The sequence below is a fragment of the Pleurodeles waltl genome, chromosome 2_2 (genome assembly GCF_031143425.1).
Source record: "Pleurodeles waltl isolate 20211129_DDA chromosome 2_2, aPleWal1.hap1.20221129, whole genome shotgun sequence".
Lineage (NCBI taxonomy): Eukaryota > Metazoa > Chordata > Amphibia > Caudata > Salamandridae > Pleurodeles > Pleurodeles waltl.
Window position 1 is genome coordinate 1,245,435 of NC_090439.1, and position 27,066 is coordinate 1,272,500.

General features: G+C 44.2%; 1 protein-coding gene across 1 annotated transcript in view; it reads left to right on the top strand.

The window, feature by feature from the left end:
* The window catches only part of LOC138283088 (synaptonemal complex protein 2-like), a 413,718-nt gene that overhangs the window by 172,506 nt on the left and 214,146 nt on the right, over positions 1–27,066 (top strand). The window contains exon 8 of the mRNA XM_069221232.1: positions 16,620–16,677. Coding sequence (XP_069077333.1) covers positions 16,620–16,677 — 58 coding nt within the window. The remainder of the gene's footprint in view (positions 1–16,619; positions 16,678–27,066) is intronic.

Below are 27,066 nucleotides of genomic sequence, written 5' to 3' on the forward strand. Positions count from 1 at the left end.
AGTAATTTTATTTCAGATTCCATGTTGAGCAGAGTGGTTTTCTGTTATTGATTTGTCCCAATCTTTCTTTTCAGTGCCCTTACATGAAGATAGTCAGTTTCTTTTCTTATTTAAATTTGGCGACCATGTATACTCATTGTGCCTTACTCCACAGGGATTCTCAGAATCACCATCCATTTTTATTCAGATCCTGAAAAAGAACTCCGTTCTTAAACATGCCATTTCAGTCTGCTTTGGTACAAAACACTGAGGATTTGGTGGTTGCATCCAATACATGTGAAGCCTGTGGACAAGATAACATAGCATTGTTGAATCATTTGGGTGAGAACGGACTTAAGATTTTCCCTACCAAATTACAGTATTGCCAGAAGAAAGTAAAATATTTGGGTCACCAGATCAAGAAAGGTGCAAGGAAAGTGTCCCGAGAAAGAGTTGTGACTATTATGCAGATGAAGCCCCCAGTTACACAGATGTCAGAATGTTTTTGGCCATGTTGATCTGCTGTCACTAATGGAGCCCACATTTTTCCAAACCACTGCAGAAATTAATCCACTCCTGTTTGATGAAGAACGCTTGAAAGCTTTCACTGAGTTAAAGGGTAGTTTCTGCAGACCTACGGCTTTCGGAATGCCTGAATATATGAAAAGTTTTTCACTTTTTTGTCATGAATGTGAGGGTTGTGATCCTTCTGTTTTGACACCATTGCATGGAGAAACGATCAGACCTGTGGCATATTTTTCCACCACAGTAGATCCTGTCGCTGCAGCTTTGCCCGGCTGTTATGTGGCTGCCACTGGTGTAAGTCTTGGTCAGTGCAAAGGCATTGTGATGGGACACCCTTTAGCTATTTGTCCCACATTCGATTGAGGTCCTTTGGTCCTGAGCGAAAACCCAATATTTGACTAATGCCTGTCTTACCCGTTAAGTTATTAATTCATGGTTCTTATAATGTCTCTCTATAGGTACTCAGCTTTATATTCTGCTACATTGTTACCTGTTAATGTTGCTGATCCAAGTAATGTTAATGAAATGGAACATGACTGCCTCAATGTCACTGAACTATGCACGAAACCCAGGCCTGATACTCAGGATACTCCTTTAGAGGAGAGTGATCAAGTTTAATTTGTTGATGGCTCCTGTTTGAGACAATGAGAGTACTCTGAGAGCTGGTTATGCAGTCTGCACCATCTCGGGAGTGGTAGAAAGCTTTGTGACTTCAAGGAGTCATTCCTGCCCAAGCAGCTCAATAGGTTTTCCTTACAAGAGCATGTTGTGTATCTGAACAGCTCAAAGTGACAGCATTCACAAGTAGCCTATATGAATTTGGTGTGGTACACTACTTTGGGCAGTTATGGCACCAGATAGGTTTTATGACCTCTTCAGGATTACTCTTACGAAATGGTGAAAGAATACACAGTTTATTAAATGCACTATAATTACCTGAGACAATTGTGGTTGTAAAGTGTACTGCACACCAGAGATCAGGGGATTGTCTCATTGGGCAATGCCTATGCTGACCAAATTGCCAGTTTTTGTGCACTTCATTGTGTAACCTTCAACGAAGAGTAGGGTAGTGGAAGTGACACCAGTGAGACAAATCAAAGCTTACAGGTGTCAGTGGTTGATGCCTCGGATGAAATAAAGAGATTTCAAGAAGAAGCAACAGAGGAAGAAGGCAGAAGTTGGAGTAGAAAGTTTGTGTACAAAGAGAGGAAGAGGATGTCTGGATTTCAAATAAAGGGAAAGTAGTAATTACTCACCTCTGTGGCTAGACATTACCATAGTCTTGTTCATCTGAGTAGTGATGCAATGATTTGCACAGTTAAACAGACATAGTACAATCTGAGATTTAGGTTAATTGCAGAAGTAGTATGTCACAGACGTGTTACTTGTCAACAAGTGATTGTGGGAAAACGCACTTTGGTTAATTTGAGTCATCTAGACAGATCGGGAGGTCAATGTAACAGACTGCAACTTGATTTTGTTAAAATGCCTTCCTGTAATGGATTGAAGTATGAGCTGGTGATTGTGTGTTTTCCCATTGGATAGAGTACTACACAACATGCAGGAATGACAGTCTTAGTGTAGCCAAGCTGTTGCTCAGGGAACTGATACCTAGATTTGGTTTCCCAACTTTTTCGGAATCAGATAGAGGAACTTATTTTGATAATGAGATCATAAAATTGTTGTGTGGAGCACTGAATATTGAGCAAAAATTAGACTGCTGTTACAGACCAGAGGCATCTGGATTTGTGAAACAAATGAATGGACCACTGAAACCTCGATTGGCAAAGGTTTGAGCCTCTACAATATTAAAGTGGCTGATAAATTGCCACTTGTCCTGATGAGCATGCATAGCACACCTGACAGAACGACAGGATTGTCGCAGCATGAAATCCTTATGGGGCATGCAATAAGGTTACCAGCAGTACCTACCAATGCACTTGTGACCATAACAGATGACCTAGGCCCTCATTACAGCCCTGGCGGTAAATCCCGCTTACTGCCGTGCCGATGGCCGCCAAGATACCGTGCCTGTGGCAGAAATCAGCCATGGTATTATGACCCACACAGAGAATACCACCACAATACAGACACCCACACAAGTCCGCCACACCAAAGGTCAGTGATAAATTGGCGATAGCAAAACCCACACCGTCACGCCAACAGGAATATGGCCACAGTATCACGACCCACGAATCAACGCAGTGGTCTTTAAACCACAGTAAACCATTGGCGGTACACACCGCTGCCCTTAAAATACACACTCACACTTACAAAACCACACCACATTGGACAATTCAAAATACACACACCTGACACACACACACACCGCACCCACACACTCAAACCAATATAAACCACACACCCACACTACCCACAAGCCCTTACAACCCAAAAAAAAGACCAAGCACAGAGAGACAAGCAAAGAGCACACACCCAATCAGAGGCACAGAACACCATCACTCATACCTCATCCACGCACATCACAGTATACATCCCTACACATCACCCCACACATCACTCACAGCACAGCCATGGCACCTCAAAGACACTCCAGGATTTCTGAGGAGGAGCCAAGGGTCATGGTGGAGGAAATCATCCGGGTAGAGCCACAGCTATTCGGATCACAGGTGCAGCAGACTTCCATTGCAAGGAAAATGGAGCTATGGCGGAGAATTGTCAACAGGGTCAAAGCCGTTGGACAGCATCCAAGAACCAGGGATGACATCAGGAAGAGGTGGAATGACCTATGGGGGAAGGTGCGTTCCATGGTATCAAGACACCTGATTGCTGTACAGAGGACTGGCGGTGGACCCACACCTCCTCCCCCACAACTAACAACATGGGAGGAGCAAGTCTTGGCAATAATGCATCCTGAGGGCCCAGCAGGAGGACAGGACTCTGGTAAGTCAACTTTACACTACTCCCCCCCCTACCTGCATGCCATCACATACCCCCACCCGTACCCTCACTCCCATCACTCAATTACCTCACATATACCCGACCATCAAAACCAAGCCCTGCATGCAACCACAATGCATGGACAACCATCACCACAGCATGCCCAGTAGAGACTCACCCAGCCCACACAATCAGCAATCACACAAGGCCAATGCGACAGGGAAACCACAATTATGTAAGGGAAACACACCCATTGCACAAGATGGCACACACAGATACAATAACAATGCATTTGCATCCCAACAGGACCCCTACCCAACATCACTGGAGAGGAGGTGCCAGCTACATCCAGACCCCCCCCAGAAGAGGCCCACAGTAATGACAGCAGCTCTGCATGCCTGGATCACGATGACCAACCTGGCCCATCAGGGACCTCTGGACAGTCAGTTCCCCTGCCACAGTCCTAACCCACCACAGAGCCTCCCCCCTCAGGAAACACCAGGACAGCACACACCCAGCGGGCCCATGCCACTGGCCCCAGGACACGTCAATCAGCAGTGTGTCCACCACTACAGGGACCCCAGGCAACCCCACAAACCCAGGACAATCAGGGACCTGGGGTTAGTGGCAGTGGGCACACGGTTCAGGGGACAGAGGCACAGGACAACAGCGAAGCTGGGAGGACTGCTGTGCGACAGGGGGAGGACAGGCCAAGGAAACCGACCCCTCCACGAGGCACTCTCAAACATTATGGGAGCATACCACCATTCCCAGAAGAACATGGGCACGGTACTGGTCAAGTTACAGGAGACCCAGCGGCTACAGGAGGGACAGTACCTGGGGATCAGGGAGGACCTCACAAGAATCTATACCATCCTGGTCATCATAGCAGGGGTGCTGGCTGACATGGGCAAGACCATGAGGGAGGCAGTGGCACAGCAAAGGGCACCTGACACTAGCCAAACTGAGGAACAGCCTTCCACCTCCACCTCTGCTGGTGCTAGTGGACAGGGGGCCCCGCCACAGGACCAACAGGCCACCAGCACCCCACCGCCTGCAGAAGGAGAAGCACTCCACAAACGGTCCCTGCAATCCAGGCAGAAGACAGAGAACATTGCCAAGGCCCCCGCCAGGAAATAGGACTTTCCTGATTGTCACCCTTCTGTCCCACTCTGTCACACTGTCCACCTTGAACTGCCATTACTCCCCTTCCTACGCCCCATTGGACAATGCACCTGTAATACCAAGAGACTGGACTCTACCATGGACCTTCCTCCACCATCACACCAGCCCCTTGCATGTACCCTCATACTATTTACCACAAAAAATAAACACCAATGAAATATAAACCATACTGGACTCAGTCTAATAATTGGAAAGATGTATTCTTACTACATTCCCAAAGCATTGCAACGTCTATGTTCATTGAATTATACCAGTGCATGACAGTTGGTGGGCAGTAGCACACATGGCAGAAGCCAGAATGGGGTACACAGATCTGAAAAAAGGAAACCCAAAGTAAACAGCCAGTGGCCATACAAACAGGGTAAGAGGCTGCCATGCACAATGTCACAAAGTATAGTGAAATGTTAAGTGGAGTTACAGTCTCTTACCTGTGTGTCACTGAAAGTACTGCTGTATAATGTTTGTTCTGTTGTCCACATCGTCTTTATCTGTCTCCTCTTCCTCACTGTCCACAGGCTGCACCGCTGCCACAAGACCATCACCAGGCTCATCCTCCAGCAGAAAAGGCACCTGGTGTCTCAATGCCAGGTTTTGCAACATAGAGCATGCCACAATGATCTGGGTGAGTAGTACAGGGATCCACCTGTCAGATGGAGGCACCAGAACCTGGCCTTCAGGAGGCCTATGGTCCTTTCAATAATCCTCCTTGTTCACCCATGTGCCTCATTGTAACATTCCTCTGCCGTTGTCCTGGGATTCCTCACTGGGGTCAGAAGCCATGACAGGTTGGGGTAACCAGGGTCACCTTAAATATCGAGGAACAATTGAGACACACACTAACCCTTACGGGACCACCCCATACCAAGACACCTACATATACTATGTGGGGACCTTGGGCTCTCCTATTAGCCACACCTGGTGCCTCTGGAGTTGGCCCATCACATAAGGGATGCTGCTATTTCTCAAGATATAGGCGTCATGCACAGAGCCAGGATATTTGGCATTCACATGGGAGATGTACTGGTCCGCCAAACACACCATTTACACATTCATCGAATGATAGCTTTTTCTATTCCTGTAGACCTGTTCATTTCTGCGGGGAGGGGAACAAATGCCACATGTGTACCATCAATGGCACCAGTGATGCTGGGGATGTGTCCCAGGGCATAGAAATCAGCCTTTACTGTAGCCAAATCCTCCACCTGGGGGAACACGATGTAGCTACACCCATGTTTCAGCAGGGCAGACAACACTCTGTTCAACACGTTGGAGAACATTGGCTGAGACATCCCTGATACCATGGCCACTGTAGTTTGAAAGGAGCCACTTGCCAGGAAATGGATCACTGACAGGACCTGCACTAGAGGGGGGATTCCTGTGGGCTGGCGGATAGCTGACATCTGGTCTGGCTCCAATTGGGCACACAGTTCTTGGATTGTGGCACAATCAAGTCTGTATGTGATTATAATGTGTCTGTCCTCCATTGTTGACAGGTCCACCAGGGGTCTGTACACTGGAGGATGCCGCCATCTCATATGCTGCCTCAGCGGTTGGGGCCTATGGAGGAGAACGGTAAGCAGAAGGTCATTTACCACATAGATAGCACAACTGTGTTTGAATTAATGTCACAGAAGCACTGTGTGAAATCGAGTGTCAGTATATGTGCTAATATGTGCTGTGATGCAGTTAGGTGCCGTGCCATGTGCACCCCTGAAATGGTGTTTGCCTGACCTGTGAGGAGGGACAAGGGGAAATGAGGTAACTGCACTGGCGTTGTGCAGCCTCATGGTAGGCGGTCGAAGACTGCCGCTCAACTCCGCATTGGTTATCATTGGTCCCTATGGGTTCCAGGAGCCAATGGCGATGTACGCCAGTGGTGACGGTACGCACAGCCGGGGACGTCACTGCCATTTTCTACCTATTGACTCACTAGCTACCTAACCATCACCAGGAGAGGACTTATACTGCAAGTGCTGCTGTGGCCTGAGTCTGGAAATGACAATGGCTAGAGTGTCTGGGGAAAGGGCCTCTACCTTCACTGCGGAGGAGTTGGAGAAACTGGTGGATGGGGTCCTCCCCCAGTACACATTACTCTATGGTCCTCCAGACAAACAGGTGAGTACACTGTGAGCATGATGCGTGGGCAATGTCTGTTTGGAGTGGTGTGGATGTAAGCCACATGTTGGGGGTGTGCTAGGCCATCCTGGCCTGAATGCTGCATAAGAGGTGGTTAGTGTATGTGCGTCAGGACATGGGTGGGAACTGGTGCACAATGACTATGATGGTCCAGACGGGTGAGTAATTAAATTTTCTGCTGTCTTTTCCCTCTAGGTCAGCACCCACCAGAAGAAGGGTATTTGGCGTGCCATCGCCAAGGAAGTGCGGACCCTGGGGGGGTCTTTCACAGGCGGAGCACCCACTGCCGCAAGAGATGGAAGGACTTGCGCCGCTGGACTAAGAAGACGGCGGAGGCCCAGCTGGCACTGGCCTCCCAACGTGGAAGGGGTGCACATCGCAACATGGCCCCCCTGATGTTCCGCATCCTGGGGTGGCCTGTCCGGAGTTGGATGGGCACTTGAGGGCATCACAGCAGCCACAAGGGAGTGAGTACAGTTTCAGAAAGCTGACTTTGCACGCATTAGGAACTAGCTGGGTGGGGGATGTGGGCTGTGGGTGCCCCTAGGCCAGGGCGATCATGGCAGGGTAGGTCCCTTGTTTGCAGGCTCAAAAGCACCCCTACCCCAATGGCACAAGTGGCAAACTACTACTGGGCAGGGTTCTGTGGGTGTTAGGTGCTGGCAATAGGCATTGTACCCCATGGGCTGGTGACTACCTTAGTGAGTGGTTGGGCATGGCCTAGTGCATAGGGCAGCTCAGTGTGTGTATGCCAACAGTAGTGGTGGTGCTGGCATTGACCATGTGTATCCTCTGTCTATCCCCCCCTTCTTGTTTTGTCACTCTGTCCTTGTGTGCATTAGCATCATCTGGCGGAGGAGCAGAGGCACCGGGGACGGAGGGAGCTGCATCCCACATGGCCCATGAGGGTGAATCCACTGAGGGTGAAGCCACCAGTGGGACGGAGGGTGAGGGGAGCTCCACGACGGGGACAGGAGGGGATACCAGTGACAATGTCGACTCCTCTGATGGAAGCTCCCTGGCGGTGGCGGACACTTCTGTGCCTTCCTAACTACAGGTACAGCCGCCACCCCCCCCCACCAGCACCGTCCTCCCAGCAGCCTCTCAGTGTGTTTCCTGTGCCCGCTCACCCAGGAGGGTGGGCATCTCCTTCGCCCCAGGCACCTCAGGCCTTGCCCTGCTGACCTCAGTGAAGAGGCTATTGACCTCCTGAGATCGCTCACTGTTGGGCAGTCAACCATTCTGAATGCCATCCAGGGTGTCGAGAGGCATTTGCAACAAACAAATGCATACCTGGAGGGCATTCATTCTGGCGTGGTGGCCCAACAGAGAGCATTTCAGGCTCTGGCCTCAGCACTGACGGCAGCCATTGTCCCTGTGTCCAGCCTCCCCCGTCCAACTTACTCTACCCAGACCCAATCCCCTCTACCTCAGCCTATCCCAAGCACACCTTCAGACCAGCATGAACACACATCAACACACAAAAGTGGCTCAGGAATACATAAGCATTACACATCATCACACAGGCACTCACACAAGTCCCTAAAAGTCTGAGAGGTTCGAAGGGGGCACCCGTCAGGGCTGCAAGTGTGCCACCTACCGATGGTAAGCACCACCCAATTCCGCCACCTGCCAAGGTTTAGAAGGGGCCGGCATGCAGCAGGGAAAAGACGCACCACCCACCCAGCAAGGCCTCATCCAAAACCAAAGAGGACAGTGCCAAGGTCCCAGCAGCGACTACCAAGGTGGGGAAGGGACACAAAAGCAAGGGCAAGTCACTTCAGGGCACGGAGCCTCCTGGTGAGGGACTAGTGACCACCATGTCTCCTGACAGGCCAGCATCCTGTACCATGGTAAGCACTGCCACCTGCATCGCCACCTGCCCAGCCATATGCACCACCCGCTGCACTGCCGCTGCCATGACCGTCACCAGCATCCTCCTCAGTGGTCAGCCATCTGAGGCTGCTGGAGATGGCCTAGTGTCTCCCTCCACTACTACAGACACTTGCACCACGGGCAGCACCGGCAGCATCTCTGCCGCAGACACCGCCACCTGCACCGCCACGTGCCCAGTCGGTGCCACTACAACGGACATCAGCAGCATCCCCAGTGGGCAGCTGTCCAAAGCTGCAGGAGACGTCCTGGACCCTGCACACACCTCATGGGGCACCACCACCAACACTGGCACTACCAGCAGTTTGCAGTCTAAGTCGCCACAGGATGGAGTGTGGCTTTGCCTCCATGGAGTATCATGCTACCTGTTCCCTGCACATCTCGTGCCTCCAACACCCATGGATGGGAACTGCCACACCCCAGGTGCAGCATCACTGGGCACAAAGCCCCTCCAGAACCAGTGGAGAGATGCATCCACTCACCAAATCCTTGGCAGGATGAAGCAGACTGGGCACAAAGCCCCCTCCAGAACCAGTGGAGAATCCATCCACTTGAGAGACTGTGGCTTTGCACTCCCCAGGAGCAAGCAGTGGGCAAACCACCCACTTGAGAGACTGTGGGTTTGCACTCCCCAGGATATCACTGTGGGCATGTTGCCCCCTTGAGGAGCAGTGGCGTAGTACCATCTTCTGGCTGAGGTGCCCCCTCCCATTCCCCCTGAGATGCCCGTTTTTTTTCGACCTGATGCCCCTGCAGTGTTCTCTCAGTTTTGAGGCAGGAGTCAAGTGTGGGCTTCGCCCATGATTTTAGGTCTCACTGGTCCACGGACATTTACAAGGGACAGTGTATGACCTTCTGTACATAATGTAACTATTTGTATATACTGATTTTTTTAAATGTGTTTGCTATTTCTGCATGTTTTAAAATATCACTGATTAACTTAATTCCATTTGTCATTGCATTCTTCCAGGGGCTAACGGGGTGTATAGGTAATGTTGATGCATGTATTTATGTGTATGGTGTTGTGGATGGGGGTGGCGGTGTTGCGTGTGTGTGTCACTTTCTTTTTCCTCCCCCCCATCCCTGTGTGCTAGGTGCAGTACTCACCGTCGTCGCCACTGCCTTCTTTCTACTTTCTGGTGTATTAGTAGATACACCAACATGGGTAACACCTGCAGTTTGGGCTCCATGGCGTCCTGGTTCTTCGTTGAGTGTTGAAAGGTGAGTGGTTCCCCTTCAGTGTACTGTTTCCGCAGTGCTTTTGATGTCCTTGGTACCGCCCCGGAAACCCTGGCGGATTGGCCTCTCATAATGCAGTTGGTGGTACATTGTCTTCTGCCTGTCTGTTAGCGGTGACCACCGCGGTGTTTGTTGCTACTGCCGTGGCGGTCAGAGTGTTAAAGTGTCTGTCTATGTTGGCGGTTTCCGCTGTGAGGAGTGAACAAGTGGATGAAGCAGAACTCGTGTGAAATGGCAAACGCAAGCATTCTGAATGCAGATAAAGATTCAGGAGATCAAGTCAAAGCCAACTGACTCCTGCCAACATGGCAAACGTTGAGACCAGTTGTACCCGAAAAGAGAACTGTAAAAGGAGATCAATAGCCTGCATTCACACCTGATGTGGTTGCTGATAAACTCCCAACTATAACAGAAGCAGTTGAAGAATCGAATCAAAGTGAGGGCTAAACCTGTGCTGTGAGAATAAGAAAAAGGGAAAGAGTGCCAAGCCATAAATAGTCTTCAACTGAATTAATCTATCTTGTTGCAAATGAATGGGAGAACAAGTTTGACCTTTTATTTTGACTCTGAGGATTCAGTTAATCATTCAGGAATTTGAAATCACATTTCAACTGAGCTCTGAAATAACCTTGCCAATTGATAAAGGGAGACGTTACACAATGTAAGTGACCATAAATTATCATCAGACTGTGGTTTATTAAAGACAAACATTTTAAACTGTTTTTGAGAACCTTTTTAGTTGAAACATAATCAACTTTCTAGAAGATCTAGAACTGTTGTAAATAAGTGCAAAAAGACTTTTTGAATAGCCACTTTGGATTGGATTTTTTCAAACTTTTGCCTCAGATTATTTCTATTTTTCTTTCCCCCTCTGATTCTACAGAATCCATGAACCCAGAACAGGGCAAATATAGTAAATGTAATAATAACGTGTGCATTGGTTTGGTTCTAGTATATATATAATTGTATGCATTTTATTAAATACAGGAATGAGTGCTTCCCTGAAAGAAGATATGCAAAGCAGAACACTCCAGTGCAGGGAATAACACCATCTAAGCTGGAGAAGTTTAATAAGTTACTTCATTTAGATGACACAAAGGGAGATTTGTCTTCCAGTGTTTATTATAATTTGCTGTATGAGTATGTGGATGCATGAATGTTCAGGACGGTCACATTTGCACACAGATCCCTTCGTCGTACAAGAAGGGATCACATATCACAGCTTACCACTGACTTATGACATTAGTTGCAGCTTATTGTTAACACGTTTGTACAATCCAGTACATTCAGTATTTTTATTCAAACTTTGACCTTGTTTTATCATTTGTTCCTGTTAATCAGCATTTGAGCAGCATTGCAAAGGGTAAGACTCAGCTATACTAGGAGGACTCTTTGAACCTACACAAAAGTTTGGCACAGAATCTATACAAAATGTATTCTTACACAAGTAGAAAAAGTTTATCAATCAAGTTGATGACAGAAGGGAAAGCAAAGGAAAAACAGATGGATAAGGACATAGTTTCACATGATTGTGAAAATAAATCTGCTCATAATATTCCTGATACACAAGGATGCTTAGCTTTAGATTGGCAACATGTAGGGAAGCTTTGTGTATTTATAGTCCAGAATCAAAAACTGACAATAAGTTTTTAAGGACTAGCGAATGCAGGCATGTGTTTTTGTTTAAGAATGTATGGAATTTTATGTCAAATGGACAAGACTCTGCTGTGCCTGGTGTATATTATATTTGTGGGAAGAACGTTTTTACAGGTTACCAAAAGGTTGGTATGGCACATGCTATTTAGGGGTGAAAATATATCAAGTAGATGATTTTGACAACCCAGTAGGGAATGAGTGGCCTAAAATGAAGATTAAAAGAGGAGCAAGTAGTTCAGAGATTACCAGAGAGATTTTTGCAACTTTTATTCCATTGGTAGGTGTGATCGTAAATGGCATTAAGAAAAGCAAGTTATCAATTTTTGTAGATAAGATGTCAACTGATTTTGCAGCTGCAATGCTCCTAATGTACATGAAAAAGGTTGAAGTGAGATTAATGGTTTTGCAGAATCACCATGCGATAGACATCTTTTTAGCAAAAGAAGGCAGAGTCTGTCAAGTTTTAAAGACGTAACATTGTTGCACTCACATACCTAACAACAGTAGAGATAAGAAGGTACCTTTCTAATCCTCAAGTCTGAAAAATGACTTGAATGACCTCAAACAGGCAAATATTTGGGAAACAATAGGCAAATGATTCTCCAAAGTAGGGTCTTGGGTTGGAGATTAAGGAAGTGGATTTTGAGAATGATCCTTCAACCTTTATTGATTGTGACAGTGTGCATAATTTGTGCACACTGATTTTACAAAACTTAAAATCTCTGGAAGATACAAAGAACAAAGAATAAACCGAAGAGGGAAGAGATTGAAATAGAGAATATGAGAAACAGATACTACAAGAATCTGAAAAGCATTGAAAATTACCTCAAACCTAGACCTATGCATTATCATACTACAAGGCTTTGAGTTGTCTAATTGTAATGAGAATGTCCTTTTGTGATGGCACAAATTGCAGTCAAAGGAGGGACTGGTAGAGATCAAAATGTACTAATTTATTAATGGCATAGAAGTTAGTATATGATAACTTATAAAACTTAATTTAAAAGCCTAACAGAGAAATTTACATAAAATGTAAAAATGTGCACATTTGAATTATAGCAGACATTGTGACCTCTATTTATTTTCAACATGGCGTTTTGCCATAAAATATGTTGTGCATTTATTTTCAAGTGAACTATTGACACAAATTAATATAAAAAGTATTTTTAGGAGAATAGTAGAAATTAAGTATATTATGAATATTGCATGAATATGAATCAATCGTGCTTATACTGATTTAAATGTTTTCTAACGAAGTTACCTGTGTGCAGAGAAAGAAATTCATATTTAAACTTTCTAATGTTGTTAATGACCGCGAATAAATAATTTGCTTTGCATATTTGATTCAAATCGATAGGTGAACAATAGGATTTATATGTAATAATTGCATCAATAAGTATTTAGGCTTTCTTAGCTAGACTAGGCCTGAAGATTCATTTTTCCAGCAGTAAGAGAAAAAGTACTAATTAATTCTCTTCCTTTTGACCTGAATTTATTCCTTGGTTGCTGATGTGCTGGTTAATGTCCTATTGTGTTAAACACAGAGAACATGTTCTAACTAATAACAAATGTAACCGTATTTGTTCAAGCTGTTGAACAAGACAGGAAGTATTGCTAAATTCACATGAGACCTGGCAGAATTATCTTATGCACTATGGGAAAGAATCGCAAAGTTTCAGTTGATGAACAAGTGTTGTATTTTGAATGCACTGTATGAATTAATCTTAATGACTTGCCACACTCCCTGAGAATCGGGAATAGTTGCAAACAGTGACGTCAATAAGTTTCCACAGGATATTGATTAATTTGCTCAAGATGAGCACACATGGAGGACCAGTCAGAAATATGTGGCCATTTCTAGTTGAGAAGAGACTTTTGAGACTTTGTCAGTAGAGTGGAGTCTTGATGATGACCTCTTGATGTGGTGCTGCTCTCTTCTCCTGAATCCGCCTGACCCTTAAATGTCTTCTAAAGATTTAAGTCTTTCTTCCTGTTACTTCATTTGCTTATGCTGTTCAGTACTAATATGCCCAATAATTCTGAACTGCTGACCTGCCCTATGTGCAGCTTGTGTTCTGCACTGCCCCCAATGCTGCCGTTTACTGATGCTGAGAAGCTGTGATTGCTCTGGACTGATGAGTCTTTCCTGTCTGCTGTCCCACGAGGAGAGGTATATTCTGTAATGTGATTTCTTGTTTTTTTTCAGCTTAATAATTACAACAGTGTATTTTTACAGTGAGTTACTCAAATTAAATAATTTTCCTAATTATTTTGTTGCTTCTTTTGGTTTGCCCGCATGCTAGTCCATCCCCTTACATGCAAGTCCAAATCCTTATTAGGGATAAGGATGGCCCAGCCCCAAAACCTGATTGTTATTAATTGAACTGTGCTCATTTACTGATGTCACCATCTGCTTTAAAATCTGATTTTATGTGCATATTATACTTCTGTTAATATGTGTTATCCTCTTGGAGTGTTTACCAATATTGATGTTTAGTAGACTTAATCTCTTTAGACGTTTTGGTCAGTCTATGGTTTTTATGTACATTTATAACTTAGTTTTGCACACCATTTGTGTTACATTGACTTTGTGGTTGTAATAAAGCTTTGAAACTTTATTCAGTTTAGAGTTTTTGAATCTGTGGTTAAATTGGTCATGGTGTTTAAAGGTGTTTTTCTCCTATTATTGATTTATATTCAATGAATCCAATTACCACACTCCTCACTGAGTCCAAAGATCTGGTCGACTTCTAGTGTAGGTGGGACAAGTTGTGGCATCTCCCCAGAGCGCATGGAGTTTCTGAATCCTAAGTGGGAGGAAGACCTCCGTGTGCGCTCCAGCTCCAATCCATTTGCCTATTGTAGAGGTGGACGGGCCACTGGAAGGTCAAGCCAGATGCTAGGCTCTGGCTCAGCTCGAGGTCCTCCTGGAACATCGAGCCCAAAACAAGCTGAGCTTTCATGTGGCTTCTGTGGTATTGCAGGCTGAGGGGTATCCAGGTCAGCACGCCTGGCCTCAGTGAATGGTTTGCCCTGTGGGTCACATGACTGTGTAGCAATAATGGGGTGGAACTGCGCATTGTCATTTCCACGTCAGACAGCAACAAGTGTGCAGGCTATCCCTGTTAGCGGGCTGCTAACCCATGCACCGCATCCCAGGGGCCGGCCTTGATACCCGGCATTCCCCAGAACACAGCAACTCTCTCAGCCCACTCTTGCTTATGTTTGTGAGGGGCGTCTCATTCATTCTAGGCATGGCACAAGCCACTGCTCCTAACTCCCAATAGTCGACCAGGACAGCGGCCTCCCCAGCTGCACAGCCTGCCACCTGCACTTCCTGCCATCTGTGCTCAGTGAGCACAATTTTTGGAATGTGTGCCTCGGGCTGCATGTCTTACTCCCCACCCATCATCCAAGAATGCAGAAGAGATACCTCCTCTCTTCAGCCACCTGCTACTGACTCCTCAAGGGGCAAGGTCTACGACAGGACACAAGCACCTCACATGGTGAGGCCTATCGCTGGGCTGCGTGCAGATTAGGTTTTCAGGCCCTCATCCTCCCACTGCCCACAGAGGGGACCTACGTGGCTCCTGTCCGCTGTCACCAAGATCAGTACATACTATGTCCTCTCTATCCTAATCCAGTAGCAGCAGAAGAGCCAACCAGTTTGCCTGTCAACTGCATGGGTCATCCTCCACATCTCCACCCTCTTCCTCCGGGGTGACCACAGACGATAGTGACGCTGCTGAAAGGGAGGCAGAGAAGCTGGAAAAGAACCAAGACACGCTCCCCTCGCCTTACCTCTGGCACAAACACCATCACAGCATTCTGTCCCATCAGTCGCTGTTCTTGTTCATTACAAAAAAGGAGGAATGTAGTGTTGCAGGCCGAGGGGTGTCCAAGCCAGCGCCCCCGGCCTCATAAAGAGAACGGTTTGCCCTCTGGGTCACATGACCCAGTTTAACAATAAAAGAGCGGAATTGCATATTGGCAGTTCCACACCAGATCGCAGCAAGTGTGCATGCTACTTCTGTTAGCATGACCACTAACCCAAACACAGCATCCTGTGGGTGCAGCCTTGATACCCGGTCTGCCCCAGAACACATCTTTCTCCCTCGCTCTATCCTCATACATAAAAAGCAAAGCAATACATTTGATCTATAAAGAGACACGTTTCAATTTAGTGGCTTGTGTATGAAGTGAAACCAGAAAACAAGGGATTCATCTTGGCATCCCCACTTAAAGAAATTGGGTGATCTTAGGCAATTATTTTATTTACCCGATCCTCCTTTTCTTCTTTACCGCATATGAAAGCACCTTCAAATGCTTGATTTCAGAATACGAGCTAATTTAATAGATATAATGTTGCTCTATCTATAAGATTTTAACTCTCATATGGGGGGACATGGAAACTGACTTGCCTCGCAGTTCATTAATGGCATTGTTGAGTAGGACAGTTCTAAGTTCCTGTTTTAAAAACTATCACGTTTATTAAGTACCTCTCGGTGCAGTGATACCAGGTGACCTATCAATGTCAAAGCGTCAACAGTTTAAAGTAATACACTTTTTGAAGAGACTTTATCATATTGTTATGAGGTTTTTTTCATGATTCACATGGAATCACTTTTAGGGCTCAATTCGTGCATAGGCTGTTAGAGCAAAGCCAGGCCCATGACTCAACTCGCTCTGTTATTTTGTTGGCTCGCCCACCTCTAGCAGATTGCACCGAAGGATGGTCATGAGGTAACAGTTTGGTAGCAACTTCTGCAAGATTTCAAATTATCCCTGCGCTAGGCCTTATTGCTTAGATACATCCTTGCTGGTTTCAGAGGTTGGGGCTAAACGTAGATGGAGTAATTTGGTACCACTTCTTTTCAATCTGCTAGTTATTACGATATGTATTATTTTTTTTGCCAAGTATTGGTGGTCTTATTATGCAGCAGTTTCTTGGTGTCGTTTTCCCCTATAAATTGTTCTGTATTGTTGTAAACGTCTTGACCAGCTTCTGTGAAGTAGTGCCTTGTGCTTTTCTGATGTGATACAATTATTTACCAATGTTTACTAAAGTCAGCCCTTGACCTAATCAAATTGTTTTTTGTGTACAGCAGCGACAAAGCGAGAGTCTCTCCAGTTATTGAAATTGTCGATGAACAATTCTCAAAGGTATGCTTGTGTCCAGTTTACATTTCTCCATATTGCATTTTTTTCCTTGCTGTTTAAAGTATTGTTTTACAATAAACATTATAACTATAACTCATGCTTTTCCCATGCACTGTTTATACCCTTACATACAGCATTACTTAATAGCATGTGAAATCATAACATTCATAATAACACTCAAACTTCTTAAATGGCATTCGTTGTCATAACATAGTATAGGGTAGAGTGGCAAGTTTTATAGTTAGTGGTGTCTGGTTAGCGAGCTGATAAGTGTGTAACGCGGTCCACTACTTTTAATAATTTGAAGGTGGTGGATACATTCTACATCAGGGCCTGGAGGCGAGGATTAGGCTACACTTTCTTCATTTTATTTAATCCAGCAGCCATTAGGATTCCAACACATTTAAAATATAACTTAATTTCCCCTGAAACAATGGGAGAAAACACACAGTTCATCCAATCAGGACCTCAAATGTCCCTTCATATTCCCTGGAGACATTCTATCCCCCTTTCTTTGCTGCTCCAGCATCCCAGGTTAGTGTCTTTGACTTGCTCTTGTTTATTGTGATTTATGGTATTTGCCTTTTTGTGCAGGTTAAGTGTGTGTGTGTTTACTGCTTGCGCGGCCGCAGGAACATTTCGCTTCTTCGTGGCCACTTCATATTGCTTTTGGCTCTGTGCGCAGTGTGGCCTTGTGACCGCTAGGGGAACCACGCTACAACTGACATGCACAGCATGCTCGATTCCCCCCCACCCACCCCCAATGTGCTGACGTGTCATTTTCACTCTTGCTATCAATAAAGATGACGCCAGTCTCGCCGCGGCTTCCTCTGGGGCTGTAATTAGTGTCTACAGAGCTGTCTCTTGGAGACTGACATCCAGTAGGATCTGCCTTGTGTGAGGCGTCCCTGAAGAACGTGTCCCAGGTGATTAATCAGGTCCCCATTTAGATCAAGGGAGCGCCGCTCGTCTGCCACTTAGGCCCCAGGTCTCGCTTGAGACTAATTTAAATATACCGGCTTTGCCACCAATACTCCCCTCCATCGTCCTCTGGCAATCACATCATGTGCCCTTAGCTCAGTAAAACATCATCGGATTCTATGCATTACCAATCCTCTTTACAGAGAGGTTATCTTGAGCTTCCCCAGGGAAGATCTGGGGGACTACTTGGAGGAAGAGCATGTTACTTACCTTCCCATGGATGATAACTATTGTCATATAATGGACCGGTCCATATTCACTGCTGTGTCCCAAGCAGTTGTACCCCTGGTTAAGAAAATACTCCGGCTTTAGGCTGAATGCCATGAACCCCATCCACCCGAGGGAAGACTTACTGGGGGTCTATGACATACTTACCTCCAGGGCAGCCCTCAACATGTGGACTTGAGAACAAGCCCAAACGTGACATTGTGCGTGAGTTGACCTAGATGCCTTTGAGCATCTCAAGAAGGCTTTTATGGACTTTAAACCTGTCCCAAATAACCCATCTATAGAGAATCCCCCTCTTGCCCACCAACTCCAGACCTGGGTGAAGGGGATGATTCCCCAAGTGCTTCTGATGGTGACGGAGAACCAAGTCGGCCTTGGCATCTTTCCCCCAGACCCTGCACCAGATGGTAGTGATTCAGGGGCCCTAACAAACTCTCTGGGTTTAACCTTTGACATGTTGGACCCTGGGACCTTATACATCCTTGCTCATCAGAGTGGTTCCCAGCACCTAAAGTGGCTGCTTATATTGCTGGTCAGCTACGGAAGCCTTTAGATGAAGTAGTCAGATGCCATTTGAGAGCAGAATGCCCTCCACCGGCTCTGGAGGGCAAAGTAGCTCTTACCCATGAAATCAACCCCAAAATGGCCACTTATTTAGCAAAATTTATAAGCGATCCCAAGAAGAGAATAGACCGCTCATGTCAGGACAAACTGTTTGACGTAATGGCCCACTTGCCCAAGATCCTAGACATGGCCGAGGATGCCAAGTCATCTGGCTCTCTGTTATCCCCAGAGTCCTATTTGGGATGGGCTCAAAGGGTTCTAACATTTCTTTGAAAAGTGAACTGCGCAATTTCCACTGATTGCTGCTGGTCTCTTTTAATTAAAATAAGACCCCAAGTTAGGTGAGATTTCCACCTCTGAAGCAGGGCCCGTGGCAGAGGGTGGCCTTTTTGGAGACCCCTTTATAAGCAAATTGAGCAAATTTGTGAGCACATTCAATTTGTTGGCCAAAGCCCAGATCTCCGTCAAGTGCATAATCAGCCCCAATGTTTGTAGCTGCCGGCTGTGGTAGGGGTGCTCAGCCAACCACGCTACTTTCTCAACCTTTGCAAAAGGTTCAGACTCACGCGGTGGACAGTGGTCAGTCCACGTTTGGTAAATTCTCTCTCACCAGACCGTACCCCAGACAACTGGGTGCAAGAGGATGTGGCAGTGGTTCCTTCAACACTCCTCAAGGTAAGTGTCAGTTCTCGGCAGTCTCCATATTGGGGGCAGGTTGGGGGGAATTCTTCCACAATTGGCAACATCTCAAATCAGATCAGTGGGTTCTTCAGTCAGGGGTTTTCAGATAGTTTTACAGATCCTCATCCCAAATCCTTGCACCAAAACCAATTTGTTTTTCCTCTGTCCAGGTGGCACTAATAGATGACGGGATCAGGCAACTTTTAGAGAAAGCAGATATTGTCCCAACAGTTCCTCGCCCACTATGGTTTTCTGAGCAACCTTTCCTAGTGGAGAAGAGGAACGGGGGTCAGCGCACAGTTATCAACCTCAGAGACTTCAACGAGTGGCTGATTTAATACCACTTCAAAATTGAAGGCATTCACCTTCTCAGGGATTTGCTACAGGTGAACGACTGGATGGTCCGTTTGGACCTCAAGGATGCCTACTTGACAGCACCCATCTTTCCTCCTCACAGGTGGTTTCTGTAATTTCAATGGAGGTCACAGGTTTTGGCCATTTGAGTTAGTCTCCCTGCCTTTCGGTCTGTCCTCTGCTCCTTGGTGTTTCACCAAGGTGATGAATCCAGTGGTTGAACACTTAAGGGCTTGGGGGCTCAGGCTTATTATCTACTTAGGCAACATTCTTACCCTCAATCAGTGTCCAAGTCACCTCTGTTCATTTACAGCTTACCATAGATCTCCTGGAATCTCTGGGTTTCGTGATCAGCGAGCAGAAATCTTCTCTAACTCTGGCCCAGTCCACTCGTTTTCTGGGGTTCCTGATCGACTCAATCAAAACTACTGTGAGTCTTCCTTCTTGGAAGCTCTGAAAAATTAAACACGAGCTCATGCAAATCCGATCCAAACCCACGGGCTCTCTGCATCATCTGATCCGGGTAGTGGGCCACCTCTCATCTTCAATTCAACCTATATTCCCAGGCCCCCTACACTACAGGAAGTTGCAGCGTTTAAAGATCTTACACCCTTGGAAAGGGCTTTCTTACTCCCAGTCCATTCCTCTCTGAGGAAGTGAAGGAGGAACTCCATTGGTGGATCTCCCACATGGAGGCATGGAAACGCAGGGCCACAATTGGCTCGCAGCCCAATCTATTAATAGAATTGGATGCCAGCGGAGATGGTTGGGGGGGCACGCTGCGGAGAATTCTTTACAGGTGGAAAATGGTCTTCCGCAGAACAAAGCCTGCACATCAATTGCCTGGAGTTAATGACAGGGCCTTTTGCGGTCAAATGCTGGACCCAGGGACAGGGCCCTAAGCTGTCTCCTTCTCAAGATGGACAATGTGGCATCAATCCGCTATGTCAGTCATCTAGGTGGGACAAGATCCAAGACCCTATCAGATCTTGCTCAGTCCCTGTGGATTTACTGCCTGGTCAACCAAATTTCGATGGTAGGGGGAACATCTCCCAGGCAAGTCCAATCAAGTGGTGGACTGGCACGTCCATCATTGGCAGGATGCCAGTCTGTGAAAGCTCCAACAAGCGGTGTTTCGAGCTCTCCAGGCTTGTTGGGGTCCTTTCTCGATCAATCTATTTGCATTCTGGTTGGACCACCAGCTGGAGAGGTTCTTCAGCTGGCGTTGAGATCCCAACATAGTGGCGACCAATGCCTCACTCCAAGATTGGAGCAAGGAAAAGGGTTATCCTTTACCCCATTTGTGATGATCATGTGATTGGCCATTGGGGTATGTCACCAGCAGGTGTGCATTGTAGTGATTACCCCATTTTGGAGGTCTCAAGTATGCTTTCCAATTCTGATTAAACCACCTTTGTATTTTCCAATCCTTCTACCCCCATTTCCAGGATTCCTTAGGGATCCCCAGGGCAATTAAAACCACCTGATCCTCTCTCACTCTGTCTCATGGCATGGCGGATTACAGGGAACATTGGAAAGTCCAAATACCTTTTCAGGAAGCTGCCAGCTTTCTCTCCAAGGCATGGGCAGACTCCACAAACAAGAGATTCCGTTCCACCTGCTCAAGATGGTTGTGGTTGGTGTTGTCAACGACAATTGGATCCTGTGGGGGCTGACATTGTCGTTATCTTGAATTTTTTGGCATCTCTTGCTTTAGAAGGTTCAGCTGATTGGTATATTAATACCTTCAGGTCTGCCATCTCTTTGGGATGGACATCTGATCTGTGAGCATCCCCTTGTTTGTAAACTTCCAAGAGGGATTAAGTTGTCATCTTCACCTCAACACCGTTATTCTGAATTGTGGGATGTTAATGTCATGCTTTGCCTATTTCAGTCTTGATCCTCCAACAAATATTTATCTCCCTAACAACTGTCTGCAAAACTAGCAACTGTACTGTCTGTTATCTTGTCAAAGGGTTTCTGATGTGAGAGTTGTGGACTTTACACAGAGTATTTACTCCTGAAGGAGTAACATTCCACATTTCTAGGAGAACAAAATATAATTCTAGGATGGTTTCTTACCCTGCATTTCCAAACATTTCAAAGTTGTGTGTAGTCAGGACCCTCAAGGCCTAAGAGTCTATTACGGAGGATTTGGATCCCCTTGGGGAAATTTAACTTCTCATTGCTCTTACTAAACCTCACAAATTAGTATCTGCACCTAATATTGCAAGGTGGGTTAGATGGGCTATGCAGGAAGCAGGAATCTACATTTCTCAGTTTGGAGCCCATTCCATTAGAGGAGCTATGGACTCCAAAGCCTTCTCTTTAGGGGCTAGACTGGAAGATATCCTTAACGTGGCAGATTGGACTTCGGATTCAACTTTTAAAAGGTGTTGCTATAAACCAGTGATGAAACTGGAGACGCTGGTGGTAGGCAAGCTTTGAACTAGCTTAATCCTCATCTCTGGTTCCTGACATAGAATGAAAAATTTTCTAGCTAACGTAACGGAAAGCTTCAATTTTATTAATGACTTGGAGGCAAGGATTGGCCCAACCGGTTTCTACTAAGGTACTGGGCCCTTTCGATGCAAGACTCTCCAAGGGAATGGAGGTTGTTGATTTTACATTTGGTAGGTAGCAAAATGTTTATTTTCTGTGGTTTAACGTATAATGCATCTGATTCATAGTGCTGAATTGTGTTATTCACTTAAGTTGTATTCTCTGATTTCATATTCCTGTAATGTGGAATGTTGCACTCTTCACAAGATTATTTGCACTAGTTCCTCAGACTTTTCTTTATTTTGTCAGGGACAGAGTCCACGAAACAGGAATGATCTGACCCGTAGATTTGCTGTGTTTTCAGTAAGAAAGAGTGGGGGGTAAAAAGCCTCCAGGGAATATGAAGGGACTTTGGAGGCCCTGATTGGATGAACTGTTTCTTGTGTTTTCTCCCATTGTTTCATGGGAATTCTAGTTCTATTTTGAATATTTGAATCCAAATGGCTGCTGGATTAAATAAAACATAGTGTACCCTAACCCTCACCTCTAAGTCTTTAATAGAATTGACATTTTCTATTAATTTATCTAGGAAATGTTTCATTGTAAATGAGCTATAACTATAACTTTAGAATTTTTAAAGTTTGTGTAGCTCAAATTTGGTTTGTAAAGGGAAAATAAATGTTTTATACCTCAGCTTTAACCTTTGTTTTTTCATTTTTTTTTTTAAAAGTTGTTTCAAATCATAAAGTCCAGTCTCACAGCTGGAGAGTTATGTGGAGTGTTATACAAGACAGCGGAGGAGAGTATTGAGTATTGTAAAGTATATTGTCATATACTGGAGTATTGTAGATCGGAACTGAGTGTAGTAGTAAATTGTAAAATATAGTAAAGTGTTCTATAGTGTAGTGGAGTTGTGTCTCATATAGTAGAGTCAAGTATATCGTAGACTGTAGCAGCAAGTTGTACAGTGCAATGGCATTTTGAACAGTTGATTATGGTGTATTAAACTGTCATAGAGTGGAGTAGACTGAGTGAAGTAAGCTGAAGTAGTGTCAGAGTGGAGTATCAAGAGGAATGTTGTAGAGTACAGTGGAGGAGAGTGTTGTGAAGTGCTGTCATATAGTGGGGTGGCGTATTGTAGAGAAATTGAGTGGTGTTGTGTCATCCAGTGGAGTAGAGTGTCATAGACTGTAGTGCAGTGTTGTATAGTGGAGTTGCATACAGTGAAGTATTTTCAGACAGTAGTAGTGTATAGGACAGTGGTGTAGAGTGCAATAAAGTATAGTGGAGTAATGTAGAGTGGAGAAAAGTGTCAGGAGTGGCATGTTGTGGACTATAGTGGTGTGAAGTGCAGTAGAGTGGTGTAGCATACAGTTGAGTAAAGTGTAATAAAATATGGTACTGGTTTGTACAGTAGTGTATTGGGGTGTTGTACAGTATTGGAAAGTGATGTAGACTAAAGTAGTGAGATAGTCTATTTGACTTTTACAGTGTTAGAGTGTAATGGCATTGAGCGGAGTGATGTAGAACGGAGTGCTGTTAAAGTGGTGTGTAGTGGCGTCGTACAAAGTTGCATACAGTATTTTATAGTGGACTAGATTATCGCAGAGTGTAGTAGTGTTATACGTTGACATACAGTATAGTACAGTGGAGTGAAGAGGTATAGACAGTAGTAAAGTGTCAGAGTGGACCCTAGCCCCAGGGGCAAATACAATTAATGGAGAAGGGGTACCGTGGCCCACCTCCCTGATCCGCCTTGGGCCCAGGGGTCTCTCTTAATGATAGATGGGCGCCATCCTGGGGCATCCACCAAGCTCTATATATATATATATATATATATATAAGGAAGAAGTGACTCAAACAGATGATCTCACTAAAGAACAAAAATATATTTCTACAGCTTCCGCCTTCCTCAGGTAGTATAAGATGGTTTGCTCAGTGGCTTCACAGCTGTATATATATATATATATATATATATATATATATATATATATATATATATATATCCAGAAGAACGGTGTATTTAAATCGCACACCAAGGGCTGCACATCATTCAATACCAGCTGGTAAAATACTCAGAAAACCACTTATTCTCGATAGGTTCATCGGCTGCTGTTTATTGAAAAAAGATTAGATTGCAGGTAAATCACACCAGCAAAAGTTGGTACAACAAGCACAAAAAAACGGTCGACAATGTGCTCACCATTCAAAAGACACACACGCTGTCCCAACCAAATGTCTACGCGTTTCGGCCGAAGCCTTCAACAGGACATTGGCAGACATTTTACACTCAACTATTTAAACCATATAGTCCTTCTTTGATGTTCATTGCATAGCTCAAGAGAGGTGCAAATGGAGCGGCCATTTTATAACGTCACAATTTTAACTTAAAAATAAGAAACTCCTAATCCTGTGCATGTTTTGAAATAAACTATGAACTAAAAATGTGACATTATATATTTCTCTCATATTATAATACATTATCACAAATATAGTCTGGTCACCTGTGAACACTAAAAAATTAATTAATTGTAATCACAGTCTACAATTCTTAAATACAAAACAAATCCCATGTATGCTGTTTTTTTCTCTCTCTTCTCTTTCTCAATTATCATTTTTCCTTTTTCCTTTTATTCTTAATGTCCACATATTACCCACTTATACCTAATAATTTTAATTTTGATTTTGATTTCAGTTTTAATTTTAAAGGCCTAATATATAAATGCAATTAATTAATAATATAAATATATAAATATATATAAATATATGTACTGCCAATTGATTGCAATACATCCACTTCATATAAAGGCTATAAATAGATGACAAATGATGACAAATAAATAGAGTAAATTCAGTCAATTCTGAAAATGCAAAATAAGATACAGGTAAAAGCGATTTCAACGTGGAATAAATAAATAAATAAATGGATATTCATCATCATAATTCATTAAATAAGTCATAGTCCTATAAATTAATATATTCTAAAAGGAATCTGAAGAGATTAATTAATAGATCCATATCATAGGTCAAATTGTTATTGATTATGAAATTATAAATAGACCCCACAAATTCAGCAACAGGAGAATGTATATGTGCGCTGCTATCCTACCCAAGGACCTATGCAACAGTATAGGAATAAAATAGATGAGTATAACACCCTAAAAGTGAATAAATTATTAGTAAAAAATTATTACCAAAATACACTAAGTGTCAATCCGGCAAATGCTACTACTAATAGTAATAACAATAATGGTAAAATCAATCAGTAAGGATCCTAACAAGACACAATATTCTAAAAAAGTCATCAATTTCATTTCATGTTTTCTATTGGACAAAATCTATGTGTGAGAAAATGTAAAAAAATGTGTAAAAAAATGTGTATATCTCTGTATGGGAAAATCTAAAAACTTACAGATGTACATGAAGCTCTGCGTCCAAGTTGTGACCCCAAGGGTGTTCTGTACCTAAAAGTAAAATAGTTTTGGACTCCATTTGTCTCAAATGTGCAATTCTATTGCCTCCTCGGGGATGGACCGCAATGGTTTTAACACCATAAAATGCTAGGGAACTACAGTTACCTTCATGTACATCCCAAAAGTGTTTAGCTAAAGGATAGGATGGATCATGATTCTTAATGGCTCTGAGATGTTGCAGGAACCTGATTTTCAGTTTGTGAATGGTACTGCCCACATATTTCTTGCGACACCCACATTCAATGATATATACAACGTATTCAGTTTCGCATGTGATACGTTCAGTTATGTCACAAATTTTTCCTTCGAACGTGGTGTATGTCTGAGTATTCTGTGCATACAAACATGATTTGCAATGTCCACATTTCCAAAAGCCCAAGCTTTTTTTGGCCAACCATGACATATTAGTTTTGGGACTCTGAAATAGGCTTCTGGTAAGATGGTTACCCAAAGATTGAGTTTTGCGATATGTGATACATGGATGTGGACCTATACTGTCCTTGATGGCAGAATCATGTCTCAAAACATGCCAATTTTTCTGTATGATATTATTTAAATGTGAATGTTGAGAATTAAACTCTAAGAATAGTCTAGGTGATGATACCTTATTGTGATCTTGGTTATGAATATTATCAGGCTTGAAAAGCAATTTTTCTCGAGACATATTCAAAACCCTCAAGTGTGCATCTTTAAGGATCTTCAAAGGATATCCTCTCTCTAAGAATCTCTGTGTCATCGTCATGATTTCAATCTTGAAGCATTCATCATTAGAACAGATTCTACGGGCCCGTAGAAATTGACTGTATGGAATACTCCATTTCAAAGCTTTTGGATGACCACTATTGCCATGCAAGATTGAATTACAGGCTGTTGGTTTACGAAAAATAGTTGTCTGTAAGACATCTTTTTCAATAGAGATCTGGACATCAAGAAATTCTATAGTTTGTGCACTATATTTCAAGTCTAAGTGAATGTTCAGCTCCTTGTTGTTCAAGATATCAACATATTGTTTGAGAGAAATCTCGTCACCATCCCAGATAAGAAAGAGATCATCAATATATCTGACCCATAGTATCACTTGTTCCATGTATTTGCCATTAGAGTCAGACCAAGCTATCTCCTTTTCCCACCAGCCCATGTAAAGGTTGGCATACGTGGGAGCAAATGAAGCTCCCATTGCAGTCCCTTGTTTCTGCAAGTAATGTTGATTGTCAAATAGAAAGGCGTTGTGGGTGAGGCAAAATCTTAACATGCTAATTAGCATGTTAGTATGTTGAAGAAATTCAATTTTACGAGTGCCCAAGAAGTCCACTATATATATATATATATTTTTTTTTTTATTCCTTTCTATAGAAACACCTTTTTTTGTTTTGGAAATAACTTTGGCACTGGTTAACGAATCTTCATGAAATTTTCCAAAAACCTTTTACGCTCACTTCAGCTGCTGCTTGGAAAGATTCATCAAGCTGGGGCAGAGAGAGAAAAAGGGCGTTCCCAAAATAAGTTTTCTCCATTTATTTTTCCATAGAGATTTTGAACCGAATAGCGCCCGAAACTCTGTATGGAATTACACCAAATTTGGCAGAGACACCTTCCGATTTCATGGTGA